This window comes from Oncorhynchus clarkii, chromosome 24 (assembly GCF_045791955.1).
Source record: "Oncorhynchus clarkii lewisi isolate Uvic-CL-2024 chromosome 24, UVic_Ocla_1.0, whole genome shotgun sequence".
NCBI lineage: Eukaryota > Metazoa > Chordata > Actinopteri > Salmoniformes > Salmonidae > Oncorhynchus > Oncorhynchus clarkii.
Genome location: NC_092170.1, coordinates 17,682,606 through 17,709,269, shown reverse-complemented (window position 1 = coordinate 17,709,269; position 26,664 = coordinate 17,682,606). Strand labels below are relative to the sequence as shown.

The 26,664-nt window shown below is 43.3% G+C and overlaps 2 protein-coding genes across 8 annotated transcripts in view; both read right to left on the bottom strand.

The window, feature by feature from the left end:
• LOC139383115 (lissencephaly-1 homolog A) overlaps nt 1-224 on the bottom strand; it is an 81,690-nt gene extending 81,466 nt beyond the window's left edge. Inside the window, exon 1 of one of the 2 annotated variants that reach the window (XM_071127433.1) lies at nt 164-224. The gene's annotated coding sequence lies outside the window, so the exon portion shown is untranslated. Of the gene's footprint in view, nt 1-20 lie in introns of both variants that reach the window. The other variant, XM_071127432.1, reaches the window with a different exon arrangement.
• A 628-nt stretch (nt 225-852) lies between these two features.
• Nucleotides 853-26,664, bottom strand: LOC139382294 (clustered mitochondria protein homolog). 6 transcript variants are annotated; one of them, XM_071126176.1, is made up of 27 exons: nt 26,353-26,664; nt 18,645-18,835; nt 18,196-18,367; nt 17,658-17,801; nt 15,827-15,954; nt 15,112-15,266; nt 14,737-14,862; nt 12,928-13,075; nt 12,626-12,718; nt 11,962-12,396; nt 11,463-11,722; nt 10,653-11,179; nt 10,043-10,144; nt 9,704-9,804; nt 8,125-8,277; nt 7,862-7,924; nt 7,452-7,693; nt 7,218-7,302; nt 6,858-7,011; nt 6,337-6,476; nt 6,143-6,223; nt 5,932-6,057; nt 5,625-5,746; nt 5,397-5,490; nt 5,103-5,237; nt 4,845-4,918; nt 853-4,686 (listed from the first exon to the last, which is right to left on the bottom strand). In XM_071126176.1, exons 1-27 carry the CDS (start codon nt 26,474-26,476, stop codon nt 4,545-4,547), a joined length of 4,317 nt encoding a protein of 1,438 aa, XP_070982277.1. In that variant the 5' UTR covers nt 26,477-26,664; the 3' UTR covers nt 853-4,544. The 6 variants fall into 6 exon arrangements, with proteins under 6 accessions (XP_070982277.1, XP_070982276.1, XP_070982279.1 ...); XM_071126175.1 differs by having other exon boundaries at nt 15,815-15,954; nt 26,353-26,663; XM_071126178.1 differs by having other exon boundaries at nt 10,737-11,179; nt 26,353-26,662.

Below are 26,664 nucleotides of genomic sequence, written 5' to 3'. Positions count from 1 at the left end.
GCAAAATAATTTACACTTACCCTATAGTTTCTCCTGAAAAACTTTAACAAGTTCGGCCAGTTATGAAAGCCAAGCGGATGTTTTTTGATCCAAAATAAGGGACTTCTGATCTCGAGTTTAAAGTATGCCGAATTGTCTCTCGACCAATCCTTGTTTTACTTACCGCAGTTGCCTTCGGAGTCGGTGACGCGCTTGCGTTCGCAAACTGACAGCGACGCGCGCGTACGCCTTCGATCACAGCCCCACTTAAATATACACTTGCAAACACCCACTGATAAACTACTATAATTTTACTTATTAGCTGTAAACACTCACTATTTTTGACAACACATCATTAGTCAGCCTCTGTCAATGGTGTCATTTACGTCTGTTTATAGTGGATATTCAGATTCCAGAATGTTATCAGAATTTGATCTCTCTTGATGACGTCCCATAGGTCTATGAATTACGTACTGTAACATTTGTGTGACAGGTCCCCTGTCCGCTAGCAGAGACAAGCAACCAGTCTTTACCATTGAAATACATGATAATGACAGGACTGCATCTAATTGCATGTCCAAGAATGGCACTACATCTCAGTGTTAGATGCGTCACTACAGACCCAAGTTCGATTCCAGACTGTATCACAACCAGCCGTGATTGGGAGTCCCATAGGACAGCGCACAATTGGCCCAGCGTTGTCCAGATTAGGGGTTGGCTGTGGTAGGTCATCATTGTAAATAAGATTTTGTTCTTAACCGACTTGCCTAGTTTAATAAAGGTTAATATAAGTCAGATAGCTTGGAATCATTTCAGAAAAGTTTGATTAGATCTCAATGTACATGAGTAGTTATTAAAAATCCAAGCCAATTGTTATTTGCTAGTTTTCTTTATTCATTTTAATACAAAAGCATACTCACGACCAAAAATAATTAGATTGTTATTTTGTAAAGAGCAACAGACAGGTACCACACAGCCAGGGAAGTAGACTTTAACACTAGAAATGTGCAGAAGAAATTTCATCAGTTCAAGGTAAGAGAGAAAATAGAAGAATGAAACATCAAACTGACAAACCCTCGTTGAGTTAGACAGCCAGCTACACTGAGGTGATAGAGACCATATTTGCACTGTCTTTGCCCCATAGGACCTATTTTTCTCCCCACTAGAAGAGGGCAGAGAAAACCCCGCTCAGTGTCAGTGCATCTATGAAATGTTGATGGTCAGAGCCTTCTATTTATTTTTCTACATAGTAAAGAGATGGCTCGATTGGTGGTTTCTTGTGTGCTACTTAGGTGATTCGATGTGCTATCTCTGGAAAATACAAGTTTTTGTATCAAATTGGAGAAAACATGAAATGGATGTGTAAATGTACAGAATAGCATTATCATATGTGCAACATCAGTTAAGTGCTGGGAGACATTTGAAGAGGTTTAAAATTAGATTAATTCTGTAGGGAGTGACAGACCTCCAGTTTATTTTATCAAAGCTGAAGACAATGTATAATTTTGTCAATATTACAATTTTTCATTTCCAGAGCATTGAAAATTACATATTTCTTCATGTTATGTAAACCCCTTGGTTTGTATGGATGGATATCCTTTATATTCTGAATGTCTCCAAATGTTGAACATCTAAAGAACAGTCAAATCAGTTTCTCATGCAATTACTTGAATGTATCAAGAGGTATATTATGACGCAATTAGAACAGAATTGCAGCTGAACTCCAACAATAATTAGTGCCTTTGTGATTAAATTGAAGTAGCATGATTATGATCCATGAAAAAAAAGTGATGTTGAGGCAGACAAAAGTATTTTTGATCACTCTAAATAAGTTTCTTCTATCAGAAATGGCCAGAATCTTATAGTCTTTTGTAAAGGTGTCAACAATTTAAATGTTCATCAAGCAATAGTCTGAAAACTTTCAGGTTCATATCGTCACAATTCCATCAAATACTTTTTTTCCTTTCCTCAACGTCCAGTGAATGAGAAGCATATGGAACAGTTAGTTACACACTAGCATTGAGATATGCTTGTTAACATCGTATGGGACAAAATTATTTCACACGAATAAAACCTTCTCATTTGTTTCTGAAGTACTCTAGAGCACCACCCCATGGCTACTAAGTGTAATGCAAGACAGGACTGACAGAGGAAGTTGAACCTGAGAAGGAAATGCAGATACACATATTTCAAAAAGGAAACCAATGATATTCCTTTGAAAAACATGAGCAAACATTTAAAGAAACCAGAAAAACATTTTAAAACGTTTTGAAAAGCATAAATAGGCACAAATCCTACAAAATTATATTGTTCCAGCTTTTTAGGAGCATAATAATCAAGAGATTCATTACTGTAACTGCTCTGTCCCCTCTCTTGGTGACAGCCTTTTACTTACAATGACAGCAGTTTGTGCAGCCACACAAGTGCAGCACTTCAAAGGATCAGTTCCAGCATAGTTTCTATTGCTTTAATCACATACATTTAGACACCGCAACAATTTTTAGAAAGACATTTGCAAGGGAGGGTCGTACACAAGCGCCCACAAAACACACACCTCGATCAGTCTTCTTTGGTATATTGAAGAAGCCCTTCTCAACCCACTTTTGGTGGTGCTGTATGTGTGTATGCATTCAGACAGACAGCACTGGAAAGTGCACTCAATACTGACGAGGAAACTTTGTTCATACATCGCCTGCTGTTGCCGAATTACTGTCAACTTGTTGAATGGGTTTACCAAACAATGGAAACAACAGTTTACTATTTTGAAACAAGGAGTTTCTCATATACTCACTATACGTTTCTCATATACTCACTTCATATGAGCAGATTTACAACATTGCTGGCCAAGAATGTTACATGAGAATGGAAGTTCGCATTAGCCATCCCATGGTTTTACTATGGCTTTGTTTACACGGGCAGCCCAATTCTGATCTTTTTGCCACTAATTGGTCTTTAGACCAAAATCAGGCCTTTTGCCAATAATTGGACAAAATGTCTAAATTTGTCTTCCTGTGTAAACACAGCCATTGCATATAAAAAATAAAACATTTGGAAAGTTGTGGCTTACCCAACCAAGTCATTATACTACGAAGCTGCAAGTGTCAAATTCCTCATGGCCATATCCGATTCCTTCTCTCGGACTACACAAACACAAAGAAACAAAAACATACATGCACATATTCTTTCAAAGTGGAAAAATAGAAGACTGGACACATCTATATAGGTCTACTGCTCAAGCCATAGTTGTACGTTTCATATCTGTATTTCCATCAACATTGATCAAATACCTGTCTAAACCCCATAGACAGATTTATTTATACATCTTTTCCACTCATATTTTCTATAAAAACAGGACATGGCTTAAAGGTAAACAGCGAAATGATGTTGCCACGGGCAACACCACAGATAATTCAATGAGCGAGGCGCTTGACTTTGCTCCCACAGTATCAGCGCATGTGCATGGGTTCGCTTCAAACTGTTCGAGTGTGGTAGGTACGGGACTAAAACATTGGGTGAGTTTAGCCTTGTGCTTCACTCTAGGTTGTTGCGGAAATTGATCCACTACGCCGTTTACTTTGTGCACCTACATCATATCGCTGACTTTACCTTTAAATTAATGGATAATTGACAGAGCTAAAAATGGCGTCTCCCTCGTTTCCATTTTGCTTTTACAAAAAGATACATTTTTACAAAAAAAAAGGTGTAACAATCAAAAGATTGATTGGAGAGCATACATGCGTCACCGTCTGTTTTTCTGTGATAGAACCAACAGACACAGCAGCAACTCATGATAAAACCATGAAATACAAATACAATTTTGACTGACCATAGGGTACACTCAAGAGCAAATGGGTGATTGGTGGGGAGGTTTAACAAGACTAAACGCAAGAGAAGGGAGTTTACATTTTGTGGCCCAAAAAAGAGAAATCTCTCAATTTTAGTGACTTTAATCTCACCTAGCACACAGTAAAAAAAAAATTTAAAAAAAGAATCCCCTGAGTTCTGGGACAGGGTGTCAGATGTTATTTGAGGCAACATGGGGCCATGATGAAAGCCGTAGTTGGAAGCCGTAGTTGCCTCAGTGGCTTTTTCAGGAGTTTTGGAGGTGTTGGGTAAAAAGTGGTCCTTGGGTAGGCAGAACAGTTGGTTGATGTGGAGTGGGATGAACAGTGGATAAGGCTCTGGTAATACAATGTCATGGTCGTCCTTGGTCGCCTTCTCTCTCACACACACACAGCAGCAGATATCAAGTTTACATTCGTTCTGCTTCTTTACCAAAGCTCTTGAGGCTGTAGGCTTTCAGACTGAACATGTTAACATGGATTCTGTATTCTCCTACGCCTGTATATACTAACTCCTGCTCTGTTACTCCTTGAAGTTCCTCTTATAAACTCTATACCTACTGTATACATAGATATTTCTCTTTGTCTGCCCCTCACCCCTTTTGTTTTCATTGTCGATTTTTAGACAGCTCAGTTCTCGGGTCCACATGCTCATTCAAGAAGATGGCAGTTGTATCACGTCCTCTCCCTTGCAGAAAGTAATGTGGTGTGGAGGGTTTGACGTTAATCAACGTTAACGTCCATGGGTATTTTGTCCTCCAGCTCTAGTGGACCGTCCACAGTGAGATCCTCCACGCTCTTCCCTGACTCCTGAAGCTGCTGCCGCCGCTGAACCTCCGCCTTCAGGTTCTCCAAGTCCTTTTGGCTGCAGAGTGAATGGGTTAGGATAGCACAAGGGTTAATGTTGAGCGCTGACACATTTATATTTTTAAGAGATGGAATTCCACAGGGGTCAGTACTGGGTCCTGACAGGTTTCTATTTTCAAAGCAAACTGTAAAAAATAAGGTGCTACTTCACTTTACCTGAGGGGTATAAAGATGATGCCGTTGATGATATTGAGCTGCTCTAGAACACTGGCCATACTGGGAGCTGTGAACTGGAAAAAGTGGTGGAACCCAACAAAATTACACACTGTACTATGATTCTAACACCCACAATACATTTGAAAGCATAATCTACAGACGCAGGTATGCTATCATCTGGGACAATACAAGGCCCTTTCATTTTGTCTTACAGATAAAAACCCATATGAAAATATAGCTAGGCCCTAAGCCACGTACCTTGAGTGGCATGATGCTGGCGTTGGAGCCGTTCTTGTAGATCTCGTTCATGGTTCTCTGCAGAGCCACAGCCTGCTGTGTGAGGTACTTCAGATACTCGGAGCTCTCTTTAGTCTTCTCGTGGGCCTCTCCCACCTGAGAGGGGATAGAGGGGAAGAAAGTGAGAAAGAGACCTTAAACTATTATCAGTTGTTGGTAATCTAGCACATATTCTTATTTCAGCAAATGTTCTTAAGCCACTTCCGATGAGAGGATGTGTAGAAGATGTGTAGAGTTGTGTACTGTAGCTGTAACCTGGTTTTTGTAGATGGTGTAGCCCTCCTTTTCCTGCTGGAGCGCAGAGCGGAACTCTGCCTTGCTCTCGTAAACCCTCGCAACCAGATGATGACTGCAGAAGAGCATTGGATTTGTATTAAATCAACTGAAGATAATACAAATTGGAGTATAGAACAGCAAATCAGTTATAATACCAAAATTGATGTTCAGTCACTCAAGAAATGACTCTTCCTTGTAGTTAGTTACCTGAGGGCTACTTTGAGGGAGCGGGGTCCATGGTATTTGGTGTTGATGGCCAAGGCGTTCTCCAGGAACCTCAGAGACAGGTCGTACTCCATTACTCCATGCAGCACCAGGCCAATGTTACTCTACAGGAGGAGACCCGGGACAACAGGGAGAACAGGTGTAAGGAGAACTGATTTAATAAAGGTCACAAACACACCTCAAAGGGTTACACAAAAATGGTAGATAACTTCAGAGTTAACATTGTGACAAACACCCACAGGATGGTTTCAATCAAAAGAAAATAAATGAAATACTGTGGCCCACTCACATCTAGAAGCGCCATTTCGGGGTGGTCCTCCCCACACACCATAAGCATGAGGTAGCGAGCACGGTACAGCAGCTTCAGAGCAGTGGACAGCTGACCGTTGGCAAAGCAGTACAGAGCCAAGTGCATCTGGGGAGAGAAAGCAACCAGAGGCATTTAGAAACAGTAAACACAACCTGTCTTAAAAAAAAAAGAAATTTTCCTGGATACGTACATATTCCTGGATAGTGTTGGGGTGCTCGACGCCCAGTACCCTCTCACTCATCAAGACAGCCTTCTGTTGGTTACTGAGAGCCTGTGGACAGAGAAGACCACAGTCAGGACTGCGTCATTGGAATTGCTGTGGCCATTTGTTGTCATGCGTGAGAGGAATATCAAAATGTGTTTATAATGTCGAGAGCAGCACACCTCATGGTGGTCTCCCATGATGTAGTTGAGGCGAGCCAGCAGACGCAGGCAGGCACAGATCTCTACGTGCATGGCCCCGTACACGTTGTTGAACAGGTTCAGAGCCTCGTTGATCAACTCACAGCCCTCCTTCAGGTAACCTGCACACAGAGACCTTGTTGACAAGTCAGGCTTCCACAATTGTTGTACAGCGCAACAGAAAGTAATGTGAATGGGTTCAGAGAGGACACTGAATGTAAGTTGCATGACACTGAATGTATCTGCATGGTTTGTATGGGGAGGAAGGAAACATTTCTCCTCAACTTTCCTGTGTGTGTGTGTGTGTTGCATGTGTGAGTAGAGTTTAATTTACATCTGTCTCTAGCCCTAGGAGGAACCATGCTGACCCCGCCTAGCAGGACTGGCACCCACCTCACCACGCTGGACCTGTAGCAGGTGTGTGCGCATGCATGTGAGTTGCATTATAAGTGTAAGTAGTGCTGTATGCTGATTGAGGTCTAGTAGCCTCATGCTAGCCTCACCTTGCTGGACCTTGGCCTGTCCACTCTGGAAGAAGTGGAAGGCATCGGAGGCCTTGGGGTTGACGTGCTTCACCACAGGAAAGATGTTAAGGATGTCCTCCTCTGTGAAAGCAGGCTTGTGGCGACTGTCAAAGTTATACTCCTTTATCAGGATCTAGAAACGCAGGGAGGTAGAAGACACAGGAAGAGTGTTAGAAGGGAGAGGGTTAAAAACGTGACATCCTTAAAATACATTTTGAATTACAATTTGAACCCTGGCCCCTACTTCCTAGGCATTTCTGTAGATCTGAAGGTATTGGACAGATGTATACAATATGTTGAACATTGCACCTAGTCTAAATAAGTTTTGATGGCAGTTACCTGGATGCCAGCTTTGATAGAGATTTCTCTGAGCAGGGTGATCTTCTGAAGACCGTATTTCTCCACTACCTGGTCGGCATTCTCGCTGTAGAAAGATGCATGTTTTTAGGAAAACATACACCAACTTTAACCCAAGCACACTCACCCAGTGCAGGCTGAAGAGGTAGCTTGTTAGCATAATGTGCTAACGTCAAGCCTACTATTGTGCCAAAATCAATCCTAATTCTCACCCACCAGTGCAGGGTGAAGTGGTAGTAGCTCTGGGCCTCAGAGACAATGTTCTTCCACAGCTCGCTGGGTGTCAGGCTGGCCCACGCAGTGTTGTCCCCTCCCCCCGGGACGCGGTTACGGCGCTTACGGTTCTTGCGGCGCGACACGAGCTCGTCGGCAGGCAAGTGTGCCACGGCATCGAAAGAGGACAGGAAGCAGTTGAGGAAGTGGCTGACAGCGGCGGAGAGGGCCGACAACTCAACACCCTGGGAGACGGAGTACATAGTCTATTGTTCTCATATTTAATCAATTTCAAAGGGAGACAATTACATTCTATGATAAGCAAGTAGGGGTGACAATTCCGTGGTGCAAAATAGCAAAGATCTGTGTGATCATAATTCTACAACAATCATTGCTCGAAAAATAGCGCTCACCTGGAGGTATGTCTTGAAGATATGTTTCGCACATCTGGTGATTAACTCGCTGATACCTATTCTCTACAGAACACATACAAAACAATTTAATAAAAAGGAAACAAGCTGAATGCAGATTATTGTCCTGCACTCTGTTCTGCAATGTCTGCAGTAGAAACAACAGAACAGTATAGAAGGTTAGCATGATTAGCATAATGATATCATTGCCCTTCATTATAATTCTCCTCAGTCAGTCTTCAAGATCGAATGGAGGTCATGATTACATAGAAGTGCTCCAGCTGTGCCTTGGCTGGGGTCTGGTCCACGAACGCCAGTACGTTGCCTAGGTAACGCACGTTGATGCCCCTCTGGTGCAGCGCCTCAGTCAGCGTGGCTCCATCCATGGGCAGAGCACTGTGGTCCAGACAGTCTTTTACCTGGAGTGAAAAAAGTTAAAAGTAAAATAACAATAAATTTCCACATACAATGTAAGAAATTAAAAATTACCACACCCTCACAACAAAATACAAATAACCAAAACAAACACACCAACCCACTCACCCACAAATAGCTAGACAAACAAAGGCTAGTGATAGTGATGTAAGCAAATAAACTCAGCAAAAAAAAGAAACGTCCCTTTTTCAGGACTCGGTCTTTCAAAGATAAATCCAAATAATTTCAATTTCACAGATCATCATTGTAAAGGGTTTAAACACCGTTTCCCATGCTTGTTCAATGAACCATGAACAATTAATGAACATGCATGATGTTACATTTGCAAACCCCTTGGTTAACATAGAGATTCCGGGAACATCAGAAGGTGGGGGAAAATTAACTATATTCTGGTAAACCGACCAATTGAACATAATGTGGTGGTACTTAATGAATATGATGTCAGTTCGGTTGTCACCGGAGACATTCTCATCAATGATAAGATGACAAACTCTACAGTGGAAGTCTACACATCAGAGTTATCGGATTCACATGGAATTGTTGTTCAATTTAAAATGTTTGAATATGAAATTATTCGTGATGGGATGAAATGTGATTTGAGCTTCTAAAATGTGAGAATTGGGTTTTCATAAGATTGAGCAAAGCCCTATCAGTGGCCTGCCCCTGTGAAGGGACATGGGCTATAAAACTTTTCAAATACGCCCTCCTCTCCCTTCCTATATAAGCCCTTGACGACAATATAACCTCCTGTTCCGAGGACGTGAGGACGACGGTCCGATGTCAGAATGGTTCAGATAATAACTACAGAACGAAGCCAACATCAGTGTGAGCTTTGGTTGCGAATGGTATGAACTTTGAACTCTTATTCACTACAGAAGTGATACCTCCTAGCCGTTGAGTTAGCAACAGCCGCTGCAAACGAGGGTTAGGAAGGAACAGACAGAGTATCCCGTCTATCGCACAACGACGTTACTACAACGTATCCAATCGACAACCTTCAAAGGACTCGGTTGGTCAACACGGCCTTCCATCTACCACCAACCTACTGAAGCGCAGCTCAGAGTAAATATTTATTGCATTTTCCTTTTTCAAATGGGCGGTAATTTAGAATGAATAAGATACTGTATTTACGATAGCACAGCTTCGCCCTTTGTTCCTCAGTCTTCTCGCTCTTTCACTCAAACCCAGCCCCTTTTCTTTTGTGTAACCAGCTGTCATATCTGTTCCGCACGCTAGGGACGTTTTCCTTTATGACGTAATTAAGTTATGATTTAAATGTGTAATTCTGTGTGATTAGTTAGGTATTTAGTAAATAAATAATTAAACCCAATTGTATGGCTGACTATGTTGTAATATAGTGAAGGTAATGACTGCTTGTGCTTGGTATGATGTTGCTGCCCTGAAACTTACCAGAGACGGAATCTGACAGGACACCATGAAGGCTCCAGCATCCTTCAACAGCTGCTTCTGTTTCTGAATGTCATCCGCACTGTCCTCAGGGAAACGCACTCCTGTGGGAGAGACATCAGAATTCTTTGGGGGGAGGGGGTGCAATAGTCTTTTATTACGCTCTAGTTTCATGAATGTGAAAATAAGGTCATTCCTGTGAAGTGCTTTGGAGGTAACAGCAATTGATACCAAAAAATTATCAACAATTGGTACTGTTCAACAGAGCCAGCTGCCACAGCAAACTTCTCCTAAAAGCGCTACATTTCCCATCATCCACCACCATAAAGTGACAGTTCCTACCTGGAGAGAAGATGTCTGGGTTGAAGCGGATGTCGAAGGAGGTGTTGCTGATGGAACCCACGGCCTTGCAGGCGTTGAGGACCACCTCTCTGCTTTTAGGGTCTTGATGGAAACAGGTCAGGGTGGGGTTGGAGAGATCAGGGGAGGAAGAGAGAGAAGTTGAATGAATATCAATATAACAAGTTACCTGGGCAACAAATCAAAATTATATGGTGTAAGCTCCCCAAAAATCACTTTCATCTTTCCTCAAATTGACTCTGAGTCACAAACCCTTTGATTAATTGTCACACTAGCCAATGAGAAATCAAAACGGAAAGATCTGTGGTTATTGGATTGCTATATCCCACACTGCAAGTGATTTTACTGGGGTCACTTAGGAGGCTAAGAACTAGACAGGGACAAATATCCAGGTGGAGAGATGCAACTAAGACACCAGCATTAAGCCCTTTTAGACACCTCTTCATGAAGATGGCAACATACAGATGAACCACACACACACACTTCTAAATGCATGTCTTAGTGAAATTAAAAGAGCCCTCTTCTTTAAATGCATTTTCCCACCGACTGGGTTTCCCCAGCCTCTCTCTACCCTGCAACGGTTTGGACGTACCGATGCCGGATCCGTCTTCCTCGGCTAAAGACTCAGCCAGCTCTTTGGCCTGGGCTAAGCCAGGGATAATATCCTCAGCCTTACCCTCCAGAGGGCTCTCGCACTCCCCGTTCTGAATTGCTGTGGCAAAGGGCACCAACGACCCATTGGTGGTCACCGTGGGAACCACATTATCCTCTATAGGGGTTGCCTGGGAGGCATTAGTGGTTGTTGTAGCTGAACTGTCTGTTTCTGTCATTGGCTCTGTCTTGGGGGCTGCTTCTGTGGTGGTGGCTTCTGTTGCTGCTGGCTGAGGGGCATCAGAGGTGGAGGTGGTCTCCGTCTGGACTGCGTCTGAGTTGGCGTCAGTGAGGGTTTCTGTGGAAGTTTCTGAGGACTCGGCCGAGGCATCGGGGGTCTCTGTGGAGGGCAGGGCTGGAACGGCTGCCCCGGGGCTGCTATTCTCTGTCAGGGTGGCTAGCTTGCTTTCCTTGTTGGCTTTCTGCTGCATAAGCTGAAGCGCTGCCATCTTCATGAAGAGGAGGTATCTGAGGAGTAGAGTACAGAATCTTTATTATCCCTGAAGGGGTAGGACATAGTCAGTTACGTGAGCATTCAAATCTGCACAGACCCAATCATACACTAAAAATATCATCTGATGACCATCTTGAGGGATGTAACCAGTACCCTATCTAAAGCACACAAACCACCAAGGAAGCCCATAGCTAATCACTACAACACAGGTATGTAAATGTGAAAGGTAGAGTCTCCATGCTATTCCCACAGCCCACACACACAATTAAAACACCTCCCTAAAGCGCTCTACGGTACCTGTGCTCAACAAAGGCCTCGATGAGCTCCTGACGGAGGCAGGCCAGACGGTGGCGGTGCTGGCGTGGGAAACCCTCTCTCACACTCTCAGGGGAAAGCTCCTCCCCTTCCACAGGCAGGAAGTTCAGGTCGGGGGGGAAGGTCCTCAGAAGGTCCAAAATGTAGTGGCGTCCATCGTTGCCGATTATGCCCTTACACTCAACAGAGGAACACAGCTCCATGGACTCATCCTTCTCATTCAGTACATTGTGTCTCTGGACCTGGGGGTGGGAGAGTCAGTCATTATGACAGAGAGAATGTGATAACCACAGTATGGCAGGTTTGTGGCATGGCAGTGATAAACGTTGAATGTCTGTAGGCCGGTGCAGTGACAGAAAAACAGTTCAACAAAAGATATTGAAGTTTGCATACTTTGTAGTGACAAATAAAGTAAATCCCAAACAATTAGCAGACTTAAAAATAAAGCATGAAACTGGCATTATCCTCATATCATCCTCACCTTGAGTGGTCGACTGGTCCTCTCCAGAAGCTCCAGGTACTTCCCGTGAGACACCACTGTCTTCCCAAAGTCGATAGACCCGTAGATAACGCTCTGCTCCTGCTCTCTCTCCAGAATACCAGGGATGATCGACTGGGCCGTGACACGGTAACCACGATAATCCACCACCACTGTCCCCAAGGTGTACAGCCCCTCCACGTCTACGGCCCCGTAAGCCCGGACACCGTTGAGGTCGTTGGTGGGAGCAGCGTGCGCGGCAGCGTCCCCGCCCAGCTCGCGGTAGTGGTCACGGACGTCAAAGCCCAGGGAGAAGAAGATGTTGTTCCAGATGAACATCTGCATACGCGTCTCCTCGCCAGGATTGATGGCCATCACGTTGCCGTCAATCACCGCCATGGAACCGCGAGTGGCAGCAGCCGCAAAGTCACTGTGGACCTGGAGAGAGGAGGGTTAGAGAGTGAACGTGTAAGGATGTAGAGGATGGAAAGCAGCGTAATAGTTTGCACACTACAAGATATAGACGGAAACAGAGAAACGGAGCTGAAAGGAGGGTGTTTCAAGGAGGAGCAAAGCTCACTAGCAAAAGCAAATAAGAGGGCCAGAGTGCAGGAGACAGAAGACGGGAAAGAAGTTTAGCTTCAACTACTGCTGTAGGCTGGCTCACCTTGAAGATGGCCCTCTCTCTCAGCAGGCGATCAGGCAGGTTCTTCCGGGCCAGCTCTCTGGTCGTCTGCAGCTCCTCATTCCAGTCTCGTGTCTGAATAAATAACAGAGACGCAATGTTACGCGAAACCAAAACAGAGTATTATAGGTGTGTGTGTGTACCTGTCCAGATATGTGTTCCTCGTAGCCCAGACGGGAAGTGTGTGTACCTGTCCAGGTATGTGTTCCTCGTAGCCCAGACGGGAAGTGTGTGTACCCGTCCATTTATGTGTTCCTTGTAGCCCAGACGGGAGGTGTGTGTACCTGTCCAGGTATGTGTTCCTCGTAGCCCAGACGGGAAGTGTAAGCATCCTCAGCTCTGACACAGTCCATGGTGTGGTCCACCTGGGGGGCAGTCCAACTGTACACCTGGAAGGGTGTGGCTATCCTCTCAAACGGATGCCGCTGAACCCTGCAGCCAATCAGAAACCAAATTAGCCAGTGGGAGTATTCCTCAGAAGTAATTACCAGAATTATCAAGAAAAACAACCATGGCTGTCTAATATTGTTAGCTCTGAAAAAATATATATACACTACCGTTTAAAAGTTTTGGGTCAAATAGAAATGTCTTTGTTTTCCATGAAAACATACATGAAATGAGTTGCAAAATGAATAGGAAGTATAGTCAAGACGTTGACAAGGTTATAAATAATGATTTTTAATTGAAATAATAGCTGTGTTCTTCAATTTGCAGCAATTACAGCCTTGCACACCTTTGTCCTTCTAGTTGTTAATTTGTTGAGGTAATCTGAAGAGATTTCACCCCATGCTTCCTGAAGCACCTCCCACAAGTTGGATTGGCTAGATGGGCACTTCTTACGTACCCCTACGGTCAAGCTGCTCCCACAACAGCTCAATAGGGTTGAGATCTGGTGACTGTGCTGGCCACTCCATTATAGAGAGAGAATACCAGCTGACTGCCTCTTCCCTAAATAGTTATTGCATAGTTTGGAGCTGTGCTTTGTGTCATTGTCGTGTTGTAGGAGGAAATTTGCTCCAATAAAGCACCGTCCACCAAAGCCCCCCCAGGCCATCACATTGCCTCCACCATGACAGATGGAGTCAAGCACTCCTCCAGCATCTTTTCATTTTTTCTGCGTCTCACAAATGTTCTTCTTTGTGATCTGAGCACCTCAAACTTAGATTTGTCTGTCCATAACACTTTTTCCCCCAATCTTCCTCTGTCCAGTGTCTGTTCTTTTGCCCATCTTACTATTTTATTTTTGTTGACCAGTCAGATGGCTTTTTCTTTGCAACTCTGCCTTGAAGGCCAGCATCCTGGAGTCACCTATTCACTCTTCACTGTTGAGACTGGTGTTTTGCAGGTACTATTTATTGAAGCTGCCAGTTGAGGACTTGTGAGGCGTCTGTTTCTCAAACTAGACACTAATGTACTCTCCTCTTGCAGTTGTGCACCGGGGCCTCCCACTCCTCTTTCTATTCTGGTTAGCGCCAGTTTGCCCTGTTCTGTGAAGGGAGTAATACGAGACCTTCAGTTTCTTGGAAATTTCTCAGATGGAATAGCCTTCATTTCTCAGAACAAGAATAGACTGACAAGTTTCAGAAGAAAGTTATTTGTTTCTGGCCCTTTTGAGCCTGTAATCGAACCCACAAATGCTGATGCCCCAGATACTCAACTAGTCTAAAGGTCAGTTTTATTGCTTCTTTAATTAGCACTACAGTTTTCAGCTGTGTTAACATAATCGCAAAAGGGTTTTCTAATGATCAATTAGCCTTTTAACATTATAAACTTGGATTAGCTAACACAATGTGCCATTGGTACACAGGAGATGGTTGCTGATAATGTAGATATTCCATTAAAAATCTGCCATTCCCAGCTACAATAGTAATTTACAACATTAACGATGTCTACACTGTATTTCTGATCAATTTTATGTTATTACATTTTTTTGCTTTTCTTTCAAAAACAAGGACATTTCTAAGTGACCCCAAACCTTTGAACGGTAGTGTAAAATTCTGATAAGCATACAATTATTAGTAATGATGTTTTCCCCCCCATTACACAGAACTAATAAAAAGCACAGTGCATTGTAGATAGTGTAGACTACTTACCTTTTCTTCTGCAGGGCAGTGAAGTTCTTCTTGAAGGCAGGGCTTATCTGGCTCAGCAGCTCAACCAACGAGTGGCTGAGGAAGCTGGGGTTAGCTGGCTTGGGGTTGAAGGTGTAGGTGGTCGACCTGGAACACAACACCATGGTCATCGCTCATTATGGTCAACTTTCGCCCTTAGATAGTAAACTTTTTCACACCATCTAGCCAAACCTAACCATGCTGGCTCTGATAGTTTCCTTTCAAACTTTCCAGTACAGTTCCAGCAGCTGGTGGATGCGTAATCATCCCAACACAATACATACAGCTTGGCTTGGTTCAGTAGCATGAAAACAGTATGCGGTAATTCTAATGAGAGACAGGGAAAGCCAGACTCACTGGTTGAGGTAGAAGCCACGTGTAGAGGCGGTGATACTGATGTGTCTCTCCTCAACAGTCACCATATACAGGTACATGAGATCACCATGCATCTTCCTGTTGCCAGGAGGGGGGTTCCAGCCACTCATAGTCAGGACCTTCAGGCACTGCATGGGCTACAGAGAGAGGCAGAATCAGATATGGACATTGGAATGTGACTTATGACTTGTGGATACTGGAAAAGGGCCATAGACTGATTACTTCATCTGCACTTTATGGTGGTAAGGATATAATACGACCCAGCCAGCTGATGTATGCTGGTTTCAGTCACTTAACTAATCTTACCCTTGATTTTTCAACCATGTTTACTAATTCTAGAAATAGTGTACTAGTGCCAGGCTTGAGTAAGTCTGGCAAATCACTGTCAGCTATAAACATTTTAAAAAATGGCTCCTACAAGCAGATCAAAGGTTGGAGTGCAAACCAGTAACTACAAATGGACAAACTCCTTGAAGAATGTGACATTTTTTTAACTGTCAGACAATGTCAGAGATAAACATGAATCTATGTAAATGAAAAGGCATTAGAATGATCATGATTAGCTTGCTGACAACACCAGGTGTGTGGGTTTTGATTCCTGCATGGGCCACAAATATGAAATATGTGTCACTACAAACTGTATGTCGCTTTGGATAAAAGTGTTTGCTAAAATCACCATAATTACCGTCATTATTACCTTCCAGTCCTTGTTCTGTGGCTGGAGAGGCAGCAGGGGGCGTTCTTTACTGCCAGGCAGGATGTGTTCTGGAGGGGTACAGTCTATCTGTTCCAGCTGACTGCCCTTCTTCTTCCGCTTACCACTGTCTACAGAGGAGACGATAAGGTCACAGGTCAGACTAACGCATCTTGACCAAATATGTTTTATAGCCTGCTGCCGAGGACACATACAGTGGGGGAAAAAAGTATTTAGTCAGTCATCAATTGTGCAAGTTCTCCCACTTAAAAAGATGAGGCCTGTAATTTTCACCATAGGTACACTTCAACTATGACAGACAAAATGAGAAAGAAAATCACATTGTAGGATTTTTAATGAATTTATTTGCAAGTCTTCACAAGGTTCACACACTGTTGCTGGTATTTTGGCCCATTCCTCCATGCAGATCTCCTCTAGAGCAGTGAGGTTTTGGGGCTGTTGCTGGGCAACACGGACTTTCAACTCCCTCCAAAGATTTTCTATGGGGTTGAGATCTGGAGACTGGCTAGGCCACTCCAGGACCTTGAAATGTTTCTTACGAAGCCACTCCTTCGTTGCCCGGGCGGTGTGTTTGGGATCATTGTCGTGCTGAAAGACCCAGCCACGTTTCATCTTCAATGCCCTTGCTGATGGAAGGACGTTTTCACTCAAAATCTCACGATACATGGCCCCATTCATTCTTTCCTTTACACGGATCAGTCGTCCTGGTCCCTTTGCAGAAAAACAGCCCCAAAGCATGATGTTTCCACCCCCATGCTTCACAGTAGGTATGGTGTTCTTTGGATGCAACTCAGCATTCTTTGTCCTCCAAACACAACAAGTTGAGTTTTTACCAAAAAGTTATATTTTGGTTTCATCTGACCATATGGCATTCTCCCAATCTTCTTCTGGATCATCCAAATGCTCTCTAGCAAACTTCAAACAAGCCTGGACATGTACTGGCTTAAGCAGGGGGACACGTCTGGCACTGCAGGATTTGAGTCCCTGGCGGCGTAGTGTGTTACTGATGGTAGGCTTTGTTACTTTGGTCCCAGCTCTCTGCAGGTCATTCACTAGGTCCCCCCGTGTGGTTCTGGGATTTTTGCTCACCGTTCTTGTGATCATTTTGACCCCACGGGGTGAGGTCTTGCGTGGAGCCCCAGATCGAGGAAGATTATCAGTGGTCTTGTATGTCTTCCATTTCCTAATAATTGCTCCCACAGTTGATTTCTTCAAACCAAGCTGCTTACCTATTGCAGATGCAGTCTTCCCAGCCTGGTGCAGGTCTACAATTTTGTTTCTGGTGTCCTTTGACACTTCTTTGGTCTTGGCCATAGTGGAGTTTGGAGTGTGACTGTTTGAGGTTGTGGACAGGTGTCTTTTATACTGATAAGTTCAAACAGGTGCCATTAATACAGGTAACGAGTGGAGGACAGAGGAGCCTCTTAAAGAAGAAGTTACAGGTCTGTGAGAGCCAGAGATCTTGCTTGTTTGTAGGTGAGCAAATACTTATTTTCCACCATAATTTGCAAATAAATTCATTAAAAATCCTACAATGTGATTTTCTGGATTTTCTTTTCTCATTTTGTCTGTCATAGTTGAAGTGTACCTATGATGAAAATTACAGGCCTCTTCTTTTTAAGTGGGAGAACTTGCACAATTGGTGGCTGACTAAATACTTGTTTTGCCCCACTGTACATACACATTAATATGTAGTACAAAGGTGGCTGGATACCTCAGAATACTGACTGAAATATCACTCACCCCAATTCTCACTGACAGACCCACCCAAACACACACGCAAATAAACAAATGGGTACGCAAACACACACACCTCCCAGGTCCCCGTCAGTGAAGACGCTGAGGAAGGAGAGGGAGTTGCAGTCCACGCCGTTGTAGGCATCAGACGGGTCCAGGCCTTTCAGCAGGTCTCTGATGTGACGCACGTGGATACGGGCCTCGCGCACTGTGTAGGGCTCTGGAGAGACCGAGAGGATAGCCATTTCATTATTATTGAGGCAATCTAGGGACAGTCTTCAGCAGGCCTGGTCAACTTCAGTCCTCGGGGGCCTGATTGGTGTCACAGTTATGCCTCAGCTAACACACCTGACTCCAATTATCAACTAATCATGATCTTCAGTTAAAAATGCAATTAGTTTAAATCAGGTGTGTTTGCTAGGGATGGGGGGAAGTGTGACACCAACCAGGCCCCCGAGGACTGGAGTTGCCCACGCCTGGTCTACAGTCGAGGAAACACTCTAGGAAGGGAACTAGGAGTAGATCTTACACCTAAACAATCCTTAGGCTTTAAGATCAATAAAGTCTAGGACTAGGGGTTGACTTTAGAACATACCCAAAACACCAAGTCCTACCTTCCACTACTTTGAGCAGGGAGCCCTCCTGCAGGCCCTCGATGGATTTCAGCTCAGCAAAGTTATCCAGCACGTTGCTGTCCAGCTGCAGGGAGAAACAGGTACGATGGCAGGTGTCCTCACGGTCCATCAACACCTGGTGAATCTCCTGCACCATCTCCTGGGGTGAAACCTGCGGGAGCGGGCGGAATTAACATCTTATAGCAATAGAGACTGACAGTGTATGGTTGTACAGCTGGTCACAATTTGGTCCCTACTTGTACACCTTGTCCCTAACCCTTCAATGTTTGCAGATCTGAAGCCTCTGGATAGGTATAAACAGTGTGCTGGTGGAGCTTCCACTATATTGCTTACACCTTACAGATCTGTAGACGTCAAAGGATTAGGCGGGTCAAGGGGTAGTGAGCAAATTGGGACCGGCAGTTGGGCTGTCTAAGTATGTACTGTACCTGGAGGTCAAAAGGCTCCGTCCCGGGTGCCTGGATCTTCACAGTGAAACCTGTATCCTGAATCACAATCACTTCCTGTTCATTAGAATCCTCCCCACCGTCTGTGTCACCAGCCCCATCCTGCTTGGACTCCTCCTCCGAAGGATTGTGGGCCCCACCCCCATTCATCACCACTGTGTCTACACTGTGCCCTGTGATTGAACAGAAGGAGAGACGTTCAACATAGCTTGTTATCTGATTGGACAGATGGGTAGAGAAGGCGTTGCCATGGCAGAGTGACACATATCTAAATTAATAAGGATAATAAGACTACAGTTAGCAAACAAAGTAGTGCATGTTGCCAGATTAGATTACTCCGGAAGGGCATTGTCTACAGTGCCAAGTTGGCGACTTATAGGATCCAAGGAGAACAATAGGATCCAATTAGCACAGAAAACAAGATCTCCAGCTTTGTGGGGCAGAGGTATACAGGTTACCATGGTCTGCTTCTCTCAACCATCACTCAGATTATTGTACAGAACACAAAAGCTAGTGGTTTGCCTGGTGCCTTTGGCCTTCTCCACATAGGGCACCAGACTACCAAGGTCCACAACAAGGAACTTTACTATAAAGTGTGAAAGGAAAATAGAGCCAACCACACAACTCCTCCCCTCATCCTTGTGTATGTATCCATCTACTCTCCATCTCAACCTCCTTAGGGGCCTCACTGGCACAAGGCCTTGTAACTGTGGAAAACGCCTCTAGCTGTAGCAGTGGTGTTTCCTATTTACCACAGCTTTATTTTTATATTTAACTAGGCAAGTCAGTTAATAACAAATTCTTATTTACAACGACGGCCTACCAAAAGACCTCCTGCGGGGACGGGGGCTGGGATTAAAAATAAAAAGTTAAAATATAGGACAAAAAACACATCACGACAAGAGAGAACGCAACACTACATAAAGAGTGACCTAAGACAACAACATAGCAAGGCAGCAACACAACATGGTAGCAACACCACATGGCAGCAGGACAACATGGTACAAACATTATTGGGCACAGACAACAGCAAAGGGCAAGAAGGTGCTGTTAAACATTTTTTTCTATCATAAAAAAGTAGCCAAAATAATATTGTCAAACTCATTTGAATGGTGTGGGTTGGGTTGCCAAGAGGAAAGGCTACATACATAAATATCAGCTAGTGGGGCCTGTGGAAGGGCTGTTCTCTCTCCCAGACAACTGCAACCAGCACGCCCTTGTTCAACGTCAAGGGTAACGCAGTGTCAGGGATAACACGTAGAGGGGGTAGTTGGGGGGAGGGTAAACAGCTGGCATGGCGGTAGGGGGAAATCTACAGTAAAAGAGAGAGCAGGCAAGATAAATTTTGAAAAAAAAATAGAGAGGGGGATAGAAATAGAGGGGGGAGGGAATGAGGGAGCGAGAAAGAAAGAGACTTGTCATGCTCTGAAAACCAAACACAACAGCCTTGGCCAATAACTGGTCAACGCTACGAGAGAAGACAGACTTCTAAAAAAGAGCAAGGAGAAAAGACTTGAACATACAATAGGAGCCAAGGGATAATGTTTCTGTAGGTCAGAAGGGAGGTGAAGGAAGGGATCAACTGTTTTTTAGGAACAGGTTCAGTGACCTGTGTCTCCAGTGACTGCTCCTCCTGCCTTGTTGTAGAAGCAGACAGATTTGATAAGGTTACATCAGTTACTCCGTCTCTCCCCTTGGGTGTCCTACTTCGGGCCTGATCCAAGTCACTCTTCATCACTCCATTCATTCTTCCATCAATGGCCCAGCTATTGCATTTTCTTAGAGTGGTCACAAACACACAGTGGGAATCCTTTCGGTCATACACGGCCCTCCGCTTTATTCAAGATTCAGTTTTTAGCTCAGCTTGACTGTTTTTGTAACTTGTAATTTAATGAAAATGTAAACCGTTTTAGTTTCTCAATTAAAATTGAGAAGGTAGTGGAAATGCCTGCAAATAATAGTGTATATGAATGCTGGCTGCCAATGATATCCAATCTGCACTGAGAAGGCAAGAGTACAAAAGAGCCAGTACCAAGAGTACGAAGTGCTACACAGCATTATGAAAGCTGAAGCAATCATGTAGCCTAATAATTTCAAAACAGACCCACTTGGCCCTACAGCAGCAGAACAGAGCACGAGGGGGTGAGGTGATAGGGAATAGGGTCCAATATTACACAACCTTCTGCATAACTCAACTTTTAGCCAAACTAAACTTGTTGAGGTTGAGCCTTCATGTCACTGTGTGTAGTGTAGACAGGAGAGATTCATGTTGTTGGTCACAATTCACATATGAAGAGGGCAGCAACAAATTACCATTATCACTACAACCTTTTGCCAAAGAGCCAAACCCTTCAGAGCTGCAGTCTATTAGGGCATGAAGATATGGAAGGAAGGGAAATCAAAATCTGCAAACTGCCATACTGGCATTATTCTGCAGAAGACCTCCAGTCTGACCAGCATTCAGTTAAACCAGTTGGACAAAAACACAGAGTTAGGTCCCTGATAGCATGGGAAGGAAGACGAAGGAGATGAATCAGGCAAATAATAGAAAGGAGCTCCAAGAGATCAACATATAATAGAAAGGAGCTCCAAGAGATCAACATATAATAGAAAGGAGCTCCAAGAGATCAACATATAATAGAAAGGAGCTACAAGAGATCAACATATAATAGAAAGGAGCTACAAGAGATCAACATAATAGAAAGGAGCTACAAGAGACCAACATATAATAGAAAGGAGCTACAAGATATCAACATATAATAGAAAGGAGCTACAAGAGATCAACAATCATTTAATAATTTCCTCGAGGTGTGAATGTCTTGATCACTACTAACGTTCTTGTTCAATTAAAATTGCGAAAGACCACCACTAGGCCAACTAATCCAGAGAGCAAACCACTAGTCTCCAAACTGCCCCGTCTGCTGTTATATCTCTGATCAAGGTTTACCACAGACTGACCGTGTTTCTTGCTTCGACTAAAGATGAATTAATTCACCATCCACTTGACATGGCGGGCCTACAGACCATGGGCTCAGGGCAACAAGAAATCGAACAGAGAACATTGGGGGGGAACACAGAGCAAGGCTTTATTTGTATTTATTTTTTACAAAGCCCAACATAGATAGATTTATTACACCACAAGATGGCAAACCTTATTTTGATACATTGATAGAGATCAGGGAGGGAAAGCTTTCCTGAAGAGTCATGCATACATCTTAGCAGGGAGTTCTCATAACCAGTCAAATGGCTCCTCTGTCTGAAGCATGTTGATGTGTTTTAGAATGGGTTGTTTTATATGACCTCAGACCTGAGGGGTGTACTACAAAGCAGGATCAAAGATTTAGCCAGCTAACCTTCCTAAATATTCTGATATAACTATATTTTTGAGAAAGATCATCTTGAAACGGGCATGGTCAACAACAACAAAAATATTTCATGAAAAAGCCAATCAGTCATTTTGGGTTGCTTATCAAAGTTAGCTGGCTAACTCATTTGATCCTGCTTTGTAGTATACCTCTCTGTGTTGTGATTACGAAGGCCTGAGGTTAGTAAAACTTTACAAGAGATGACATGGGGCTAGAAGGGAGGGTGTGGAGAGTCTGGGCAGTGACAAGAAGACTATAAAGACCACCTCTTTGGTTACAATCACTAACATACCCCCTCAACCCCCATCAGTCTGCCATGTGCTGTCTGTCACAATACTGTAAGTACTGCAGGATACACAGCTCAGTGTCTTGGTAGTTAGCCAACAGGCTCTAAATTAGGCCTGATGCATTTATCCAGTCCAGCAGGCTTCTATTAAATGAGAGGTGAGTTGCATTAGAAAGCTGATCAGGGAGGTGATAGTATCTTGAAGTGTTGATAAGAATAGGAAGTGGTTTAGGGGTAAATGATGATTTTGTTGGTAATGATAATTTTTTACCTATGGAGTTGTGAATGAATCTTGTCAATAGCTGACAAACGTTGCCAACAGACAAAAGCTCTATGATGAACAAACACTTTGTCCATCAACATGAACTTATATTCACTTGAAGAAAGCATGATAGCCGATGTGCTGCACATACAAGGCTCTAGTCTAGGTGTAGGCTAGCCTAGTCTAGGTGTAGGCTAGCCAATTAAAAAGATGCTTCATCGTCCAACAAATACTGATTGGTACATAAGTGTTGTTTAGGTCTCAAAATAATTATCTGCATTAACAAATGCAAATAATTGATTAAACATAACATACCTACAAATAGCTGGAATAAAGAGTTGTATTCTGATACAAATTATATGTTAATACACATGTCAGTCATTGGCTGTGACAAAATGAGTCCCTACTATCAATGAAAATCTCTACAGACGCAAGTACAGTGGTCGCTCAATAATCGTGACAATGATGAGACCTATCCAAGTTAGACCTATCTAAGTTTGACAACTGAACTAACCCTAGTGTGTGTAAAGTTATAGTCGTGCCAACACATGCATGCAACTCAAGGTCCTGTCAAATGTGACACTGAAAGCTGTGGCATTGTCGTGAAAGCTGCCTAAGGTTGTGTAATTTCAACAGTGGCCATACATTCACCAAACCTATACCAGTAGTACGTCATGTGACTGTCTCGACTAGAGGTCGACCAATTCATCTGAATGGCCGATTAATTAGGGCCGATTTCAAGTTTTCATAACAATCGAAAATAGGTATTTTTAACACCTTTATTTAACTAGGCAAGTCAGTTAAGAACACATTCTTATTTTCAATGACAGCCTAGGTGGGTTAACGGTGGGTTAACTGCCTCGTTCAGGGGCAGAACAACAGATTTTCACCTTGTCAGCTCGTGGGATTCAAACTTGCAACCTTACAGTTGGGGGCGGCAGGGTAGCCTAGTGGTTAGAGCGTTGGACTAGTAACCGGAAAGTTGCAAGTTCAAACCCCCAAGCTGACAAGGTACAATTCTGTCGTTCTGCCCCTGAACAGGCAGTTAACACACTGTTCCTAAGCCGTCATTGAAAATAAGAATTTGTTCTTGCCTGGTTAAATAATAAATAATAAAGGTTCAATAAAAAAAAACTAGTCCAACGCTCTAACCACCTGCCTCTCATTGCACTCCACGAGGAGACAGACTGCCTGTTACACGAATGCAGTAGAAGCCAAGGTAAGTTGCTAGCTAGCATTAAACTTATCTTATAAAAAAAAACAATCAATCATAATCACTAGTTAACGCGTGTCCTGCGTTGCATATAATTGCATATAATTGATGCGGTGCGTATAGTTGCTGCAATGTGTACCTTACCATAAACATCAATGCCTTTCTTAAAATCAATACACAGAAGTATATATTTTTTAAACTATATTTAGCTAAAAATATTTAGCTAAAAGAAATCCAGGTTAGCAGGCAATATTAACCAGGTGAAATTGTGTCACTTCTCTTGCGTTCATTGCAAGCAGAGTCAGTGTATATGCAACAGTTTGGGCCGCCTAATGTGCCAGAATTGTACGTAATTATGACATAACATTGAAGATTGTGCAATGTAACAGGAATATTTAGACTGTTACACCCCTTAGATAAAATATGGAACGGTTGCGTATTTCACTGAAAGAATAAACGTCTTGTTTTCGAGATGATAGTTTCCGGATTCGACCATATTAATGACCAAAGGTTCAAATTTCTGTGTTATTATGTTATAACTAAGTCTATGATTTGATAGAGCAGTCTGAGCGGTGGTAGGCAGCAGCAGGCTCGTAAGCATTCATTCAAACAGCACTTTCGTGCGTTTTGCCAGCAGCTCTTCGTTGTGCGTCAAGCATTGCGCTGTTTATGACTTCAAGCCTATCAACTCCCAAGATTAGGCTTGTGTAACCGATGTGAAATGGCTAGCTAGTTAGCGGGGCGCGCGCTAATAGTGTTTCAAACGTCACTTGCTCTGAGACTTGGAGTAGTTGTTCCCCTTGCTCTGCATGGGTAACGCTCCTTCGAGGGAGGCTGTTGTTGTGTTCCTGGTTCGAGCCCAGGGAGGAGCGAGGAGAGGGACAGAAGCTATACTGGCAATACTAAAGTGCCTATAAGAACATCCAATAGTCAAAGGTTAATGAAATACAAATGGTATAGAGAGAAATAGTCCTATAATAACTACAAAAACTTCTTACCTGGGAATATTGAAGACTCATGTTAAAAGGAACCACCAGCTTTCATATGTTATCATGTTCTGAGCAAGGAACTTAAACGTTAGCTTTCTTACTTAAACGTTAGCTTTCTTACATGGCAAATATTGCACTTTCATATTCTTCTCCAACACTTTGTTTTTGCAATATTTAAACCAAATTGAACATGTTTCATTATTTATTTGAGGCTAAATTGATTTTATTGATGTATTATATTAAGTTAAAATAAGTGTTAATTCAGTATTGTTGTAATTGTCATTATTACAAATACATGTATCGGCATTTTTTGGTCCTCCAATAATCGGTATCGGCGTTGAAAAATCATAATCGGTCGACCTCTATAGTCTCGACCATCAATACTTTAAATGATGCGATCGGTGGCGAACAATGATTATCGGTTTGTTTAAACGACACTTACCGGCTATATGACTCAGAATGTCTCAAGTACAACCTTCTCTCACGGTGCATGCACCATTACTATTCTCAAAGGGCCAGCTTCCGCTTCCCGGTCGAGGAACAGCTAACCTCTGGTTCTGAACGGGAGGGAGGCCGGGGAGGTATCACGCCAACTAACGGAGACATTGGTGATCTGGTCACTTCGATATTACTAGGTCACAACAATAGCATGCATTTGATGGACAATGTGAAACAAATACGTTTCTATTAATAGAAAACGGCGTGTGAAATTACTTCACATCGATTAGAACCCCTCTGTTCTCTTAATGTGCAGTTCCACTGAAGGTGACCTTCAGTCCATTCTTTCTTTCAGGCAGGTACATAACAGCTGTGGTCCCATGTGCGTCAGGTGCTCGCACGACACTGTTAAGATACTGGATACACTTACGACTATTTCTAGAATCACATTTATATCAACCATTTTTCTACAACAAGCCAGCATCGCCGCTGGCTGCGTTGCTACTAGCTAGCCAAGCCTGGCTAGTTAACTATTTCTAAGCTAGCTAACTTTAACTAGCTACATCAAGTCAGCCACACAACAAGGGTTGTGTCTTTGTTTGACATACAGCTAATGAGCTAACTTGCTAGCCGAACAGCTCACCTGTCAACAATGTTCTCATTATCTAAATACTTAAGTTATTTGATTTGTTAGCCAAACCCTCGTGATATAGCCAGAGCTAACCACTTTGCGACATGCTAACGTTAGTTTAGCCAACACAACAACTAAAGGTAGCTAGTTCAACAGCTCAAACAAGCCTAAAATGGCTGGTGTAGCTAGCTGTCATCGTTTAATTGAGAATTTACTCATCTTGGTTATAGAAAACTGTTTTGAATGCTGAGGCCCATTGCTGCATTTCCAGCCAGTTAGCAGACTAATCAACTCAGTGACAGATGAGATGACTAAGTTACTTTGAATGAACTCTGCATCTGTGCAGTTAGCTTGCTAACATTACTATGTGCACACTTTCATAACTTACAACCGATGCCGTTGCTAGGCTAGTTAACGTTAGTTACCCAGCATTCCGATACCGCTTTAACATTTCGCAGGATAGTCTATCAAACTTGATAAATACGTAACGTTAGCTAGTTGCTTACCACAAGGGTCCTTGTGTGGTGACTTGGAACTCTCTTTGCGGTCTGGCGTCTCTCCTACAACATCAACTGTGTTAACATTACAGTTGGGTACTGACGCCGGGATGTCATCAGTTTTGCTCACCATTATTTGGCAGCTAGTTAGTCAAAGGTGGCAACAAAAATCCGTTGTTCAAAATTGCTATGTGAATCTGTTAAATGCTCCTTATTTAGCTAACGGGCTAGCCAGCTACATGCAGAGGGTACGATCTTACAAAAACAAGTCTACAGAGGAAGGACAGTCAACGCTGAACATGGCAATCACACGTGGTTTCT